At 38.5% G+C, this 15887-nt stretch overlaps 1 protein-coding gene across 1 annotated transcript; it reads left to right on the top strand.

The window, feature by feature from the left end:
• The first annotated feature begins 289 nt into the window (after positions 1–289).
• Positions 290–1243, top strand: LOC126071091 (olfactory receptor 7D4-like). The gene has a single exon (XM_049875379.1). The coding sequence runs from the start codon at positions 290–292 to the stop codon at positions 1241–1243; it is 954 nt and encodes a 317-aa protein (XP_049731336.1).
• The last annotated feature ends 14644 nt before the right edge of the window (positions 1244–15887 follow it).

Raw genomic sequence — 15887 nt, 5'->3', positions numbered from 1 at the left:
AATTAGCTTAGAAGGGCCATATCAAAGAACTGTTTATGTGCATAGATCAAATAGGAGAATTAGAACCAGTGAACAGAAGCTAAAAAGAGAGAGATTTCTGCTAAATTACAGTGTCTGAATAATTATACACATTTAAAAGGAAAGGGCTACTTGTGACTGAGAGTCACTGTCACTGGAAGGACTCAATTACAAAATACAGGTGGTATTGTAAAGGTGTTGACTAGCTGATATGCCAGTTGGCAGTCCACTGGATATTGTTTTTACTTTCTCCAGCCTACACACTGAATACATGGAAGCAGAAAACCAAACGAAAATTTCAGAATTCCTTCTGCTGGGCTTCTCAGAAGACCCTGAGCTTCAGCCCCTCTTCTTCGGACTCTTCCTGTTCATGTACCTGGTCACTGTGCTTGGGAACCTGTTTATCATCCTGGCCGTCATCTCTGACTCCCACCTCCACACCCCCATGTACTTTTTCCTCTCCAACCTGTCCTTTGTTGACATCTGTTTTGTCACCACCACGGTCCCAAAGATGCTGGTCAACATCCAGACACAGAGCAAAGACATCTCCTACATGGGGTGCCTCACTCGGATGTATTTCTTCGTGACTTTTATTGTACTGGACAATTTTCTCCTGACCGTTATGGCCTATGACCGATTTGTGGCCATCTGTCACCCCCTGCAATACACAGTCATCATGAACCCCCGGCTCTGTGTCTTGTTGGTTCTGATATCCTGGGCCATCATTTTCTGGGTCGCTCTGCTTCATATTCTACTAATAACACGGATGAACTTCTGTATAGGCACTGAAATTCCACATTTCTTCTGTGAACTGGCTCAGGTTATCAAAGTAGCCTGCTCTGATACCCTCATCAATAACATTTTCTTGTATGTGTTGACTGCTCTGCTGGTTGTATTTCCCTTCTCAGGGATCCTCTTTTCTTACTCTCAGATTGTCTCCTCCTTAACGAGAAAGTCCTCTCCTCGGGCCAAGTATAAGGCGTTTTCCACCTGTGGGTCTCATGTCTCTGTCGTCTCTTTGTTCTATGGGACAGGCATTGGTGTCTACCTGAGTTCTGCTGTGACCCATTCTTCCCAGGAGAGCTCTATTGCCTCAGTGATATACACTGTGGTCACACCCATGTTGAACCCTTTCATCTACAGTCTAAGGAACAAGGATGTGAAGGGAGCCCTGGGAAAGCTCCTCTCTAGAGCAATCTCTTGTTCATCATGGTCATTTGCCTAGGGCTAAATGGACTTTGTGGTCTCTAAAGCCATATATTCCGATTCTTCTTTCTTTCCGAAAAGACATGCATCATTTCTTGTATTCTCAACCACCTATGACTTTCCTTTCTACTTGTTATGTACCATTTTTCCTCAACTTCTTTCTCAGTAATCACTTTTGGCCGTTCTCTCCCATATGCTGTCCATAAAGTTCTTTGGTCAGCTTTCTTATAGCCATTCCTTAAAATGCCAACCTTAGATTTTCAGCATTTATCATGCCAAGTGCTGATATGGTTTACCCAAATGTTAACCTCTCAAATATTGATGCTTTTTGCCTTAATTTGGTTATGTGTGTGTATTTTCCTGAAAGAAATAAAATTAAATTCAAACAATAGTCATAACCAACTGCTTGCCATTTCTGGACTGTGCTTACTGCTTTTCACATGTGAGTCCATTTAACCATGACAACATTTCCTTGATATATACTCTCATTTACCCTATCTTTCAGAGGAAGAGTGTGAGACAGAAATGGATTCAAACCTCGCAATCTATCATTGAGTTCATACTCCTAACTTTGCTGTCAATTCTAACAATGATTTGGTTTTCAACTTGAAGGGTGGGAATCTAGTTTGAATAGATGATTTTTTCAAATGATTCATAGTAGTATGCTGTCTAAAATAATCTGAGATGTTGAGTCATTCTTTGTGGTCCTTCCTTGCTTCTTTTCTTCCTTCCTTTGTTCTTTCTTCCATTTTTTTACTTTCTCCCATTCCTTATTTTATTTTATCTCTATCTCGTCATTGCAGCTTTAAGATATACTCCCCAAGATCCTAAAACATGTAGTAATGAATGTAATGGAATAAAAGTTGTTCCCTCACATTATTTAATTTTATTGAACTCTCTGGAGGTGTCATCAGGAATGGTAGTTACACACTGGTGGAATGCATTCAGAATTTCATTTTTGGAGAAGAATATTGGTAAAATTGATTCTGCCCAGTGACAGGTAGAGCGGTAGATGCTGTCAATGCTTCTCCTACGTTCCTGGAATCCTGTCACCATCTGTATCTCAGACCAGTCTGACTGCCGATGGACGGCACCAACTAAAACCTACTTTTCCCAATGTACTGTGGCAGAAGTGATCGGTGGTTATGAATCTCCAGGGGCAGCCTTCACTGAGAGTTGTGGGATATACCACCTTACCTGGAAACATTCTGAGTGTGGGTTTTGCACATTTTCCAAAATTTTCCCACAGAATAAAATCTGTACTCATTCACTGTGGTTGCTGACTTAATACGAGTTTATTGGATGTATTTTCTTCCCTGTGTCACTTCTCCTCTCTGTCATCCATATTCCTTTCTCCTCCAAGTGAATTGCTTGCACATGAATCATTGACTCAGTTTTGTTTCTATGGGAAGAAAAACTAAAGCAGTTGATAAAGACTATGAAGGGTATTAAGGGAGTCTTGAAAGGAACTAGGGACTTTGGGGCCAAAACAAAACTAAAAAAATAAGAGAGAAACAATTTACTAAAAAATCATAATTTGTTAGTGATAAAGACTTGTTCAATATGGCTCCAATTCACTTTGATTCCATTAAGTTCAACCGAATCTTTATTTATTATCTGATGTGTACAAATTGGAAACCCTGGTGGCCTAGACATTAAGAACTACAGCTGCTAACCAAAAGGTCAGCAGCTTGAACCCACCAAGCACTCCTTGGAAACCCTATGGGGCAGTTCTCCTCTGTACTGTAGGGTCACTATGAGAAGGAATCGACTTGATGGCAATGGTTTGGGTGTTTTTTGTTTTTTGTTTTTTTGGTGTACAGATTGAGGAGGAGACCAGAGAGATATATGTAAAGAAAAAAAAAAAAAGATTTCATTTCAGAGTGGTAAGCAAAAATCATATTGATGTGTAGTAGAAACTGTTGCAAAAAAAAAAAAAAAAGTAAATATTACCAACTCACCACGAGTAATTCCATGGAAAACTTTCTGAAAATTTATTTTTAACAGCTTTATTGGGGCATAATTTACATAGCATGAAATCCCTCCATTGTTGTAACCCAATAGTTTAAATCAATCTATTTAGTTCCACAATTGTCACCCCAATCCAGTTTTAGAGAGTCATGTACTACAAAGACAGGGACCATTTGGTCATTGGAATCTTAGATGGTGTTGACCATGTAGTATCCCCAATGACATAGGAGTCAGGCAGTGCTCCAGGTCCTGTCAAAAATTTCCATAAGTATTTCATAAAGCAATATTTTAGATTATTTTCCTAGTCACCCTCAGTACATACCTCCTTTCCATAACTATACAGGAAACAAGTAGATAAGGAGAGCACCCTCCTGCTCTCTGTTTTTTTGTTTTTTTTTAATTATCTTAAGAGTGATACATTTTTTTACTGTGGTAAATATAAAAAAAAAAATTTAAATATGCATACAACAAAACATTTGCCACTTCAACTTTTTCACATGTACTAGTTCATGGCATTATGTTTATCGTGTTATCCCACCATCACCACGATCCATTTCCAAATGTTTTCATTACCTTTTTTTTTTTTTTTTTTTTTAACAGAAACTTAGTGCCCTTTAAGCAATACCTCCCTTTTTCCCTGCATACCCACCCCTGGTAACAACTAATAATGCATTTGCCTATTCTAGCTGTGGTCAAGTCGGTTTTGACTCAGAGCGACCCTATATACAACAGAACAAAACACTGCTTGGTCCTGTGCCATCCTCACAATCCTTGCTATGTTTGAGTCCATTTTTGCAGCCTCTGTGTCAATCCATCTTGTTAAGGGTCTTTCTCTTTTTTCCTAACCATTTATGACCATGACTAAACATGGTGTCCTTCTCCAGGGACTGGTCCTTCCTGATAGCATGTCTAAAGTACTTGAGATGAAGTCTTGCCATTCTCACTTCTAAGGAGCATTCTGGCTGTACTTCTTCCAAGACAGATTTGTTCATTCTTCTGGCAGTCCATGGTATATTCACTATTCTTCCCCAACACTGTAATTCAAATGAATTAATTCTTCTTCCATCTTCCTTATTCGTTGTCCAGCTTTCACATGCATATGACGCAATCAAAAAAACCATGGCTTGGGTCAGGCGCACCTTAGTCCTCAAGGTGACAACTTTGCTTTTTTTTTTCCTTAATTTTTACTGTGCTTTAAGTGACAGTTAACAAATCAAGTCAGTCATACAAAAATTTATATACACCTTTCTATATACTGCTAGTTGCTCTCGCCCTAATGAAACAGCACACTCCTTCCCTCGCCTCTCTATTTTCCTGTCCATTCAGCCAGCTTCTGACCCCCTCTGCTCTCTCATCTCCCCTCCATACAGGAGATGCCAACATAGTTTCATGTGTCTACATGATCCGAGAAGCTCATTCTTCACCAGTATTATTTTCTATCCCATAGTCCAGTCCAATCCCTGTCTGAACAGTTGGCTTTGGGAATGTTTCCTGTCTCCAGCTAACAGAAGGTCTGGGGACCATGACCTCCTCGATCATTCTAGTCTCAGTCAGACCATTAAGTCTGGTCTTCTTAAGAGAATTTGGGGTCTGCATCCCACTGGTCTCCTGCTCCCTTGGGGGTTCTCTGTTGTGTTCCCTGTCAGAGCAGTCATCAGTTGTAGCCGGTACCATCTACTTCTTCTGGTCTCAGGCTGATGTAGTCTCTGGTTTATGTGGTCCTTTCTGTCTCTCGGGCTCATAATTACCTTGTGCCTTTGGTCTTCTTCATTCCCCTTTGCTCTGGATGGGTTGAGACCCATTGATGCATCTTAGATGGCTAGCAAGCCACTCTCCAAAGTGGGATGCAGAATGATTTCTTAATAGATTTTATTATACCAATTGACTTAGATGTCCCTTGAAACCATGGTCCCCAAACCTCCGCCCCTGTTACGCTGGCCTTCGAAGCATTCAGTTTATTCAGGAAACTTGTTTGCTTGTGGTTTAGTCCAGTTGTGGTGACCTCTCCTGTATTGTGTGTTGTCATTCCCTTCACCTAAAGTAGTTCTTATTTACTATTTAATTAGTAGATAATTAATTATCCCACCCTCGTAACCACCAATTAATATTTTCTTCTCTGGTTAAACTATTTCTCGAGTTCCCATAATAGTTGTCTTATACAATATTTGTTGTTCTTGCAGCTGACTAATTTTACTCAGCATAATACCTTACAGGTTGCTCCATGTTTTGAAATGTTTCACAAATTCATCATTGTTCTTTATCTATGGGTGTTATTCCATTGTGTGAATATACCATAATTTATTTATCCATTCATCCATTGATGGGCACCATGGTTGCTTCCATCTTTTTGCTATTGTAAACAGTGCTGCAATAAACATGGGTGTATATGTATCTGTTCGTATAAAGGCTCTTATTTCTCTAAGATATATTCCAAGGAGTGGGATTGCTGGATCGTATGGTAGTTTTATTTCTAGCTTTTTAGGGAAGTGCCAAATCGATTTCCAAAGTGGTTGTACGTTTTTTACATTCCCACCAGAAGTGTATAAGTGTCCCAATCTCTCCACAGCCTCTTCAACATTTATTATTTTGTGTTTTTTGGATGAATGCCAGCCTTGTTGGAGTGAGATGAAATCTCATTGTAGTTTTGATCTGCATTTCTCCAATGGCTAATGATAGTGAACATTTCCTCATATATCTGTTAGCTACCTGAATGTCTTTTTAAGTGAAGTGTCTATTCATATCTTTTGCCCATTTTTTAATTGGGTTCTTTGTCTTTTTGCAGTTGAGTTTTTGCAGTATCATATAGATTTTAGAGATCAGGCGCTGCTCAGAAATGTGACAGCTAAAAACTTTTTCTCAGTCTGTAGGTAGTCTTTTTACTCTTTTGGTGAAGTCTTTGCATGAGCATAGGTGTTTGATTTTTAGGAGCTCCCAGTTATCTAGTTTTTCTTCTACATTCTTTATAATGTTTTGTATACTGTTTATGCCATGTATTAGGGCTCCTAATGGTGTCCTTATTTTTTCTTCCATGATCTTTATTGTTTTAGATTTTATATTTAGGTCTTTGATCCATTTTGAGCTCATTTTTGTGCATGGAGTGAGGTATGGGTCTTGTTTCATTTTTTTTTTTTTTTTTTGCAGATGAATATCCAGTTATGCCAGCACCATTTGTTAAAAGGACTGTCTTTTTCCCATTTAACTGTTTTGGGGCCTTTGTCAAATATCGACTGCTCACACGTGAATGGATTTATTTCTGGATTCTCTATTCTGTTCCATTGGTCCATGTATGTATCTGTTGTTGTACCAGTACCAGGCTGTTTTGACTACTGTGGCAGTATAATAGTTTCTAAAATCAGGTAAAGTATGGCCTCCCACTTTGTTCTTCCTTTTCAGTAGTGCCTTATTTATCCGGGGCCTCTTTCCCTTCCATATAAAGTTGTTGATTTGTTTCTCCATCTCATTAAAGAACGTTGTTGGGAGTTGGATCGGAATTGCATTAAATGTATAGATCACTTTTGGTAGAATAGACGTTTTTATAATGTTAAGTCTTCCTATCCATAAGCAAGGTATATTCTTCCACTTACGTGAGTCTCTTTTGGTTTCTTGCGGAAGTGTACTGTAGTTTTCTTTGCATAAGTCTTTTACATCTCTGATAAGATTTATTCCTAAGTATTTTATCTTCTTGGAGGTTACTGTAAATGGCATTGATTTAGTGATTTCCTCTTCGATGTTCTTTTTGTTGGTGTAGAGGAATCCAATTGATTTTTTGTTTTTGTATCTTGCATCCCGATACTCTGCTTAACTCTTCTATTAGTTTCAGTAGTTTTCTGGAGGATTCCTTAGGGATTTCTGTGTATAAGATCATGTCATCTGCAAATAGAGATACTTTGACTTCTTCCTTGCCAATCTGGATGCCCTTTATTTCTTTATCTAGCCTAATTGCTCTGGCTAGGACTTCCAACACACTGTTGAATAAGAGTGGTGATAAAGGGAATTTTTGTCTGGTTCCCGATCTCAATGGGAATGCTTTCAGGCTCTCTCCATTTAGGGTGATGTTGGCTGTTGGCTTTGTATAAATGCCCTTTATTATGTTGAGGAATTTTCCTTCTATTCCTATTTGGCTGAGAGTTTTTATCATGAATGAGTGTTGAACTTTGTCAAATGCCTTTTCTGCATCAATTGATAAAATTATGTGATTCTTGTCTTTGGTTTTATTTATGTGACAGATTACATTAATTGTTTTTCTAATGTTGAACCATCCCTGCATACCTGGTATGAATCCCACTTGGTCATGGTGAATTATTTTTCTGATATGTTGTTGAATTCTATTGGCTAGACTTTTGTTGAGGATTTTTGCATCTAAGTTCATACCCAGTTCATGAGGGATATAGGTCTGTAATTTTCTTTTTTGTGATGTCTTTATCTGGTTTTGGTATCAGGGATATGGTGGCTTCATAGAATGAGTTTGGTAGCATTCCGCCCTTTTCTATGCTTTGAAATACCTTTAGTAGTAGTGGTGTTAACTCTTCTCTGAATGTTTGGTAAAACTCTGCAGTGAAGCTGTCTGGGCCATACCTTTTTTGTTGTTGTTGGGAGTTTTTGATTACCTTTTCAATTTCTTTTTTTGTTATGGGTCTACTTAGAGGTTCTATCTCTGTTTGTGTTAGTTTAGGTAGGTAGTGTGTTTCTAGGAATTCGTCCATTTCTTCTAGGTTTTCAAATTTGTTAGAGTACAATTTTGATAGTAATCTGATATGATTCTTTTAATTTCAGTTGGGTCTGTCGTAATATCGCCCATCTCGTTTCTTATTAGGGTTATTTGCTTCCTCTCATGTTTTTCTTTTGTCAGTTTGGAGAATGGATTATCAATTTTGTTGATTTTTTCAAAGAACCAACTTCTGGTCTTGTTAATTCTTTCATTTGTTTTTCTGTTTTCTATTTCATTTAATTCTGCTCTAATTTTGATTATTTGCTTTCTTCTAGTGCCTGAGGGTCTCTTTTGTTGCTCTCTTTCTATTTGTTCAAGCTGTAAGGATAATTTTTTGATTTTGGCCCTTTCTTCTTTTTGTTTGTATGCATTTATTGATATAATTTGACCTCTGAGCACAGTTTTCGTTGTGTCCCAAAGGTTCTAATAGGAAGTGTTTTCATTCTTACTGGATTCTATGAATTTCTTTATTCCATCCTTAATGTCTTCTGTAATCCAGTCTTTTTTGAGCAGGGTATTGTTCAGTTTCCACATGTTTGATTTCTTTTCCGTAGTGTTTCTGTTTTTGGTTTCTACTTTTATGACCTTATGGTCAGTGAAGATGCTTTGTAATATTTTCATGTTTTGGATTCTGCTGTTCTCTGCTAAGGCTTGTTTTATGACCTAATATGTAGTCTATTCTAGCAGATGTTCCATATACACTAGAGAAGAAAGTATACTTGGCTGCCGTTGGATGGAGTGTTCTGTGTATGTCTATGAGGTCAAGTTGGTTGATTGTGGCATTTAGATCTTCCGTGTCTTTACTGAGCATCCTTCTGGATGTCCTGTCCTTCACCGAAAGTGGTGTGCTGAAGTATCCTACTATTGTTGTGGAGCTATCTCACTTTTCAGTGCTGATAGAGTTTGTTTTATGTATCTTGCAGCCCTGTCATTGGGTGCATAAAGATTTAATATGGCTATATCCTCCTGGTATATTGTCCCTTTAATCATATAGTGTCCTTCCTTGTCCTTTCTGATGGATTTAACTTTAAAGTCTATTTTGTTAGAAATTAATATTGTCACTCCTGCTCTTTTTTGATTGTTGTTTGCTTGATATATTTTTTTCCATCTTTTGAGTTTTAGTTCATTTGTGTCTCTAAGTCTGAGGTGTGTCTCTTGTAGGCAGCATATAGACGGATCATGTTTTTTAATCCATTCTTCCACTCTCTGTCTCTTTATTGGTGCATTTAGTCCATTTCTATTCAGGGTAATTATAGATAGGTATGAATTTAGTGCTATCATTTTGATGTCTTTTTTTGTGCGTTGTTGACGGTTTCTTTTTCCACTTAATTTTTTGTGCTGAGTAGGTTTTTTTTATATTTTGTCTTTCCCTCATATTCGTTGTTGTTGATTTTGTTTCTGTTGAGTCTCTATTTTTTTTCTTGTACTTCATTTTGATGTATAGGATAGTTTGTCTGCTTTGTGATTACCTTAATATTTACCTCTATTTTTCTAAATTTAAGCATAACTTTTAAATCTTTATATTGCCTTGTTTTCTTCTCCATATGAAAGAGCTATGACTACATTTCTTAGTCCCTCTTTGTTGTTATAATGTTGTCTTCTTTAACGTAATAACATCGTTGTTTCCCTGTTTTGAGTGTTTTTTTTTTTTTAATCTAGATTTATTTTTGTGATTTCCCTGTCTGAGCTGACATCTGATTGTTCTGTCCAGTGTTCTAGTCTTGGGTTGATAGCTGATATTATCGATTTTCTAACCAAAGAACTCCCTTTAGTATTTCTTGTAGTTTTCGTTTAGTTTTTACAAATTCCCTAAACTTCTGTTTATCTGGAAATGTCCTAATTTCACCTTCATATTTGAGAGAGTTTTGCTGGATATACGATTCTTGGCTGGCATTTTTTTTTCCATGAGTGCTTTATATAAATCATCCCATTGCCTTCTTGCCTGCAGGGGTTCTGCCGAGTAGTTGAGCTTATTCTTATTGACTCTCCTTTGTAGGTGAGTTTTTGTTTGTCCCTAGCTGCTCTTAAAATTGTCTCTTTATCTTTGGTTTTCACAAGTTTGATTATAATATGTCTTGGTAAGTTTATTTTAACATTGACCTTATGTGGAATTCGATGAGCATCTTGGATAGATATCTTCTCATCTTTCACAATACCAGGTAAGTTTTCTGCCAACAAGTCTTCAACAATTCTCTCTGTATTTTCTGTTATCCCTCCCTGTTCTGGTACTCCAATCACTCGTAGCTCATTTCTCTTGATAGAGTCCCACACGATTCTTAAGCTTTCTTCATTTTTTAAAAATTCTTTTACCTGATTTTACTGCAAATACATTGGTGCTCAGTGCTTTATCCTCAAGTTCACAAATTCTGACTTCCACTCGCTCAATTCCTTTCCTCTGACTTTGTATTGAGTTGTCTAATTCTGTAATTTTTTTTTTTTAATCTTCTGAATTTCTGATTGCTGTCTGTCTATGGATTTTTCCTGTTTATTAAATTTTTCATTATATTCCTGAAAAACCTTTTTAATTTCTTCAACTGCTTTATCTGTGTGTTCCTTGGCTTGTTCTGCATATTGGCTGATTTCCTTCTGATATCTTGAAGGGTTCTGTATATTAATCTTTTGTATTCTGCATCCGTTAATTCCAGCAAGGCACTTTCATCTTGATTCTTGTTTTGAGAGTTTGTTGAGGCGATCATGGTGTGTTTCTTTATGTGACTTGATATTTACTGTTGTCTCCGAGCCATCTATATGTTATTGTATTAGTTTACTTTATGTTTGCCTCCCGTATTGTAGCTTCTTGCTTTGTTTTGTTTTAATATGCCCAAATGGGTTGCTTGAGTGAGCTAACTTGATTATTTTTGCCTTTGGAGTCTGACGTCCTGTCCCAGATGGCTAGAGCTGTTATCGGGTATATCAGTCTAGGAGTCCATTCACTTTTCTTGTATGAATTCAGCTTTTTTTTGTCCAGGTAGCTGCTCATAAAGTCTGTGGTGCAGGCTCTGTCCTACAGTCTCAGATGGGCAGGGGTGATTGATGTAGGTACCAGTATCTGGTTACAGCAGGGGTCACACTCTGAACAGGACAGGGGGCTGAGAATCATCTCTCATTTGTCTCTGAGGAGAGCGTGTCCCTCTTCCCTAGAGCATATAGGTGGGTGTGTTCTGTAGATGGACCATGGTCACTCAGTGTTTCTGGTTGTAAGGACTGGGAGGTACCAGTTATCCTTGGTTTCCTGTCATGGGTGGCTGGTGACCTGAGTGGAGCCTCCAGCCCTTAGGCCTCTGATGTGGTAACTGAGCACCCTGTTTAATAGGCAAAGTGGTGTCAAACATGAAACACCAACATCTCCACCACACAGCTGAAACAGTTGTAGTCTGCCAACAAGGGTGTATTCTCATGAAGTAGGCTCACCCACGTCCATGCAGTGGGGAAAGGCACTCAGAGAGCATGTACTTTATGACTGGAGAAGAGCCACTTCTGTCCTGAGCTCCCCTGGTTAGCAGAGCTGGCAAATTATCTTTTCCCCCAATTGCTAATGTATTCCTTCTCCGAGGCCAGGAGAATGGCTCTAGGCACTCAACAGGGCCTATCTCAGGCCCAAGGAAATCAACAGCCACTGAAGCTGGCTTGGAGGTACTTTTGCTGAGATAGCCATTCTTCTCTGGTTCTGGAGGTATGAGTAGTCTGTGTGGCTGGCTGCTTCTGCCTGAGGAAACTGTGGCTGAATGTTAGTATCAGCTCACCACAGCTGCTCCCAGGAATGGTGCCTGAGGGTTCCCAGTGATTCATGTCTGGTAACTCCTCTCTGCTTCTGAACTGTTTCTTCCTCCCCTTGCCTCTCAGTTGGTTTTCTGACTTTGCCTTTGATGTTCAGCACTCCTAGCTGGTCATAAATATACTCATTTCCCTTGTTTTTTTGGTGTCTTTTTTGTAAGAGAGCTCACTGGAAGCGTGTGTTTATTCCACCATCTTGGGCCCACCTCCCTCTCTGTTCTTTTATATTGAATCGTTTATTAAAACAACCCCAAGAGTTCTGGATTTATCCTGTAAGACTTGTTAACTAAAATGTACTTATCACTGGAACTACTTCCTAACATTGCTGTTGTTGTTAGTTGCTGTCAAGTCAGTTCTGACTCATAGTGACCCTATACACAACAGAATGAAACACTGCCTGGTCCTGAGCCATCCTCACAATCGTTGTTTTGCTTGAGCTCATTGTTGCAGCCACTGTGTCAATCCACCTCTTTGAGGGTCTTCATCTTTTCCACTAACCGTGTACTCTGCCAAGCATGACGTCCTTCTCCAGAGACTGATCCCTCTTGACAACACGTCCAAAGTATATAAGACACACTCTTGCCATCCTTGCTTCTAAGGAACATTCTGGTTGTACTTCTTCCAAGACAGATTTGTTCATTCTTTTGGCAGTCCATAGTATATTCAATATCATTTGCCAATACCACAATTCTAAGGTGTCAATTCTTTGGTCTTCCTTATTCATTATGCCTTACTCATTGCCTTGGTGATGGAAACAATACCGGAGATTGAATGATAGAATTTTGCAAGACCAATGACTTCTTCATTGCAAATACCTTCTTTCACCAACATAAATGGCGACTATACACATGGACCTCATGAGATGGAACACACAGAAATAAAATTGACTACATCTGTGGAAAGAGATGATAAAAAAAAAACTCAATATCATCAGTCAGGACAAGTCCAGGGCCCAACTGTGGAACAGGCCGTCAATTGCTTATATGCAAGTTCAAGCTGAAAATGAAGAAAATCAGAGTAAGTTCACGAGAGCCAAAATATGACCATGCTTCCTAATAGTATTAGAAAAAATTACTGTATTTGTAAACAGTTAAGTAGAGTAGGGGACTATCTGTCCTATTTGTTATATTTTTAATGTCTTTCAATCTTACGCTTTGAGGAGATTTATTAATACATTCATCTTATAGAAGAATTATTTATTGAGAATACACTATTTTGTGGCTTTGAAAGCAAAACTGTGAAGAAAAAATGTTCCTGTCCTGGAGACAAGGCAGAAGTACGTAGGGGTGTGCAAGTGGCAGTCAGAGATGATGGCCAGAATGATGAGCAGGTTTCCAAGCACGGTGATCACAAACATGGACAGGAATGTTCCAAATAGAATTTGTTGATGCTCTGGGTTCTGGGAAAATCCCAGGAGGAAAAATTCTGAAGTGCTTGTTTGATTTCCTGGTTCCATGTTGGGAATAGGTCAGCTACTAAATTGAGGAGAGGAAAGAACATGAAATAGACACTGGATAGACTCTAGATTCTCCCCCATTTTATTTCTTCAAGTCAGGAATTAGGTATAAAAGCTTTCACATTGCAAAATTCACGAATCCTACTTTCTGTCATTTGTTACATGCAACATTTCATAATGTTGACAAAACTCTATCCCTTGGCCTCTGGGGCAGTCACCTGTACCTTTTATCTCTGGTTTAGAACCATCAAATCCACAAATTTGAGGGCAATATTGGACCTTAGAGATAAAAGGATCCACAGTCACTCTCAAAGACATATGAAATGTGAGGGAGGCCCAGTGGACCTTTCCTTGGGGCAGAACTGGGACTTAGAGGAGGATCAAATAGCCATGTCTGAATGGTGAAGAAATGTGAGAGGGGGCTAATATCTAGAAAAAGTATTGAAAGATGAGTAGGATTAGGTTTACTTCCCAGAGAGAAGGGGGAGGAGGTGAGAAGGAAGGAGAGAGGGAAGGAAAGAGAAAAAAAAAAGAGGAAGAAGAAGAAAGGAAGGAAGAAGGAAGGAAGGAGGAAGGAAGGAAGGAAGGAAGGAAGGAAGGAAGGAAGGAAGGAAGGAAGGAAGGAAGGAAGGAAGGAAGGAAGGAAGGAAGGAAGGAAGGAAGGAAGGAAGGAAGGAAGGAAGGAAGGAAGGAAGGAAGGAAGGAAGGAAAGGAGATCTTTGGAAGCAGTTTTCCAGGCTTCGCTAAATAATTAGCCAAATTAACAAATGCTTAATATTCAAGGGCTGAAAAAAAAAAAAAAAAAAAAAGAAGGGAGGGAGGAAAGAAGGAAGAAAGGAAGGGAGATCTTTTGGAAGCAGTTTTCCAGGCTTCAGTAAATAATAAATCAAATTAACAAATGCTTAATATTCTAGGAATGACAACCAAGTGCTTCCTGGATGTTAGTCATGTGATAAACCCTCCTTTGTCTGTGAACTTAAGAGACTAAAATGGCCCCAAGGAAAGCACAAAAACAGCAAGGTGTAAACCATTACAGTTCCATAAGATAAGGTATTGCAAACAGCATAAACAGAATTTTGAGTAATATTCTCTACGGTGCTCACTAAGTACTTGCAAAAAACAGGAATTACACTAGAGTGTTTACATAGGAACACAAAAGAATGAGAGGTAGACATTAGCACTCACATTAAGATGGTGCTTAGAATGGCACTGGGAAGAGGGGAGGGGCACTCATCCAGACCCTTCTGTCCTCTGGCTCTCTCCTCTCCAAGACCTAAGAGTTCTGTAACCTGAGTCAGAAGGATGGGTCCTGTATCCAGGGGTAAAGAATATGATGAAAATCAGAAACTCACCTTCACTGTAAGGTCTTACATTGTTATAAGTATTTTTGCATACTTTCTATTCTTCAATGTCTGAATGAGAAAGGAAAAAAGGACATCATTGGCTATCATCACTGTTGGCCTTTGTAGGTATAAAAAAGCAAAGCAGATCATGTCTCTGGAGTGAAAAAAAAATGGTCATATCATAATCATATTGTTTAACTATGGATAAACATCTTTACGCTGACTCTTTTGGAAACTAGTGATTTACAACTGTATTTGGTGGCTTCTGATCAGTGGAGAGATGTTCTGAGCAAATTGCCGCAGCTCACCTTTAAAGTATAATAATTCGTAAAAGATTCCCTTTCTTTTTGATGAATGTGGCTTGCTAATTTGTATTCTAACTTGTTTTATTGAGTAAGATAGGAGATCAAACTAAAATCCAAACCTGTTGCTGTTGATTCTGGCTCATGGTGACCCCAAGTGTTACAGAGTAGAACTGCTACATAAGGTTTTCTTGGCTGTAATATTTACAGAGAATCAACCTTGCTTTGATATACAAAACAAGGCATCTAGCCGCTGAAGAGTTTGTTCAGAGTTCCTCAGGATTCAAATTCTCTGCAACAATTACTTCTTTCATAAACTGCCATCTGGGGTTGCAGCAGCAGATTCCAAATTATTATTCAAATGGGTCATGATATTGTGAGTAATGACAATCACCATAAGAAGAAATTACATATTGTATGGTTCCGTTTACATGAAATGTCCAGAATAGGTAAATCCAAAGACAGAAAGCAGATTGATAGTTTCTAGGGGCTGAGAGGAGAGGGAGGAGGGGTGTGGCTGTTTAATGAGTAAGAGGTTTTATTTTAGGGTGATTAAAATGTTTTAGAACTAGATATAGATGGAGGTTGCACAACATTGTGAATGTACTAAATGCTACTGAACTGTTTGCTTTAAAGTGATAAATTTGATGTTATATGAATTTTACGTCAATTAAAAAAAAGTGGAAAAAGAAAAAAGATTAAATTTCCCACACATTCAAAATCTTTTACCTTAGAATCAGGGGTTAGACTTAAAGGTTGGAAAGGTCGCTTTTCATTCATATAGTCCAGAAGGTAACACTTAGCCAGTCCTAAAGGAACCCTTCATGGGAAATAGCTCCGTGATTTTTCTGTGATTGACAAACAGCCTTGTTTGCCTACCTTACTTTGGGCATGTCATTAGGAAAAACTAATTGTTAGAAAGGAACATCGTGGTTGGTAGAGGGCCAATGAAAACAAGAGAGACCTTCAATGAGATGGGATGACACAAGCCACAACAATGGACTCAAGCATACCAATGCTCACAAGGATGGTGCAGGACGAGGCAATCTTTAGTTCTGTTACATAGAAGATTGCCATGAATTGGAGCCAACTACACATCAGCTGACTAA

This window comes from Elephas maximus, chromosome 3 (assembly GCF_024166365.1).
Source record: "Elephas maximus indicus isolate mEleMax1 chromosome 3, mEleMax1 primary haplotype, whole genome shotgun sequence".
NCBI classification, from domain to species: Eukaryota; Metazoa; Chordata; class Mammalia; order Proboscidea; family Elephantidae; genus Elephas; species Elephas maximus.
This window is presented reverse-complemented; position numbering and strand designations above follow the sequence as displayed.

Coding starts and splice junctions, on each gene's coding strand:
- LOC126071091 (XM_049875379.1), top strand. CDS start 290: ATGGAAGCAGAAAACCAAACGAAAATTTCAGAATTCCTTCTGCTGGGC.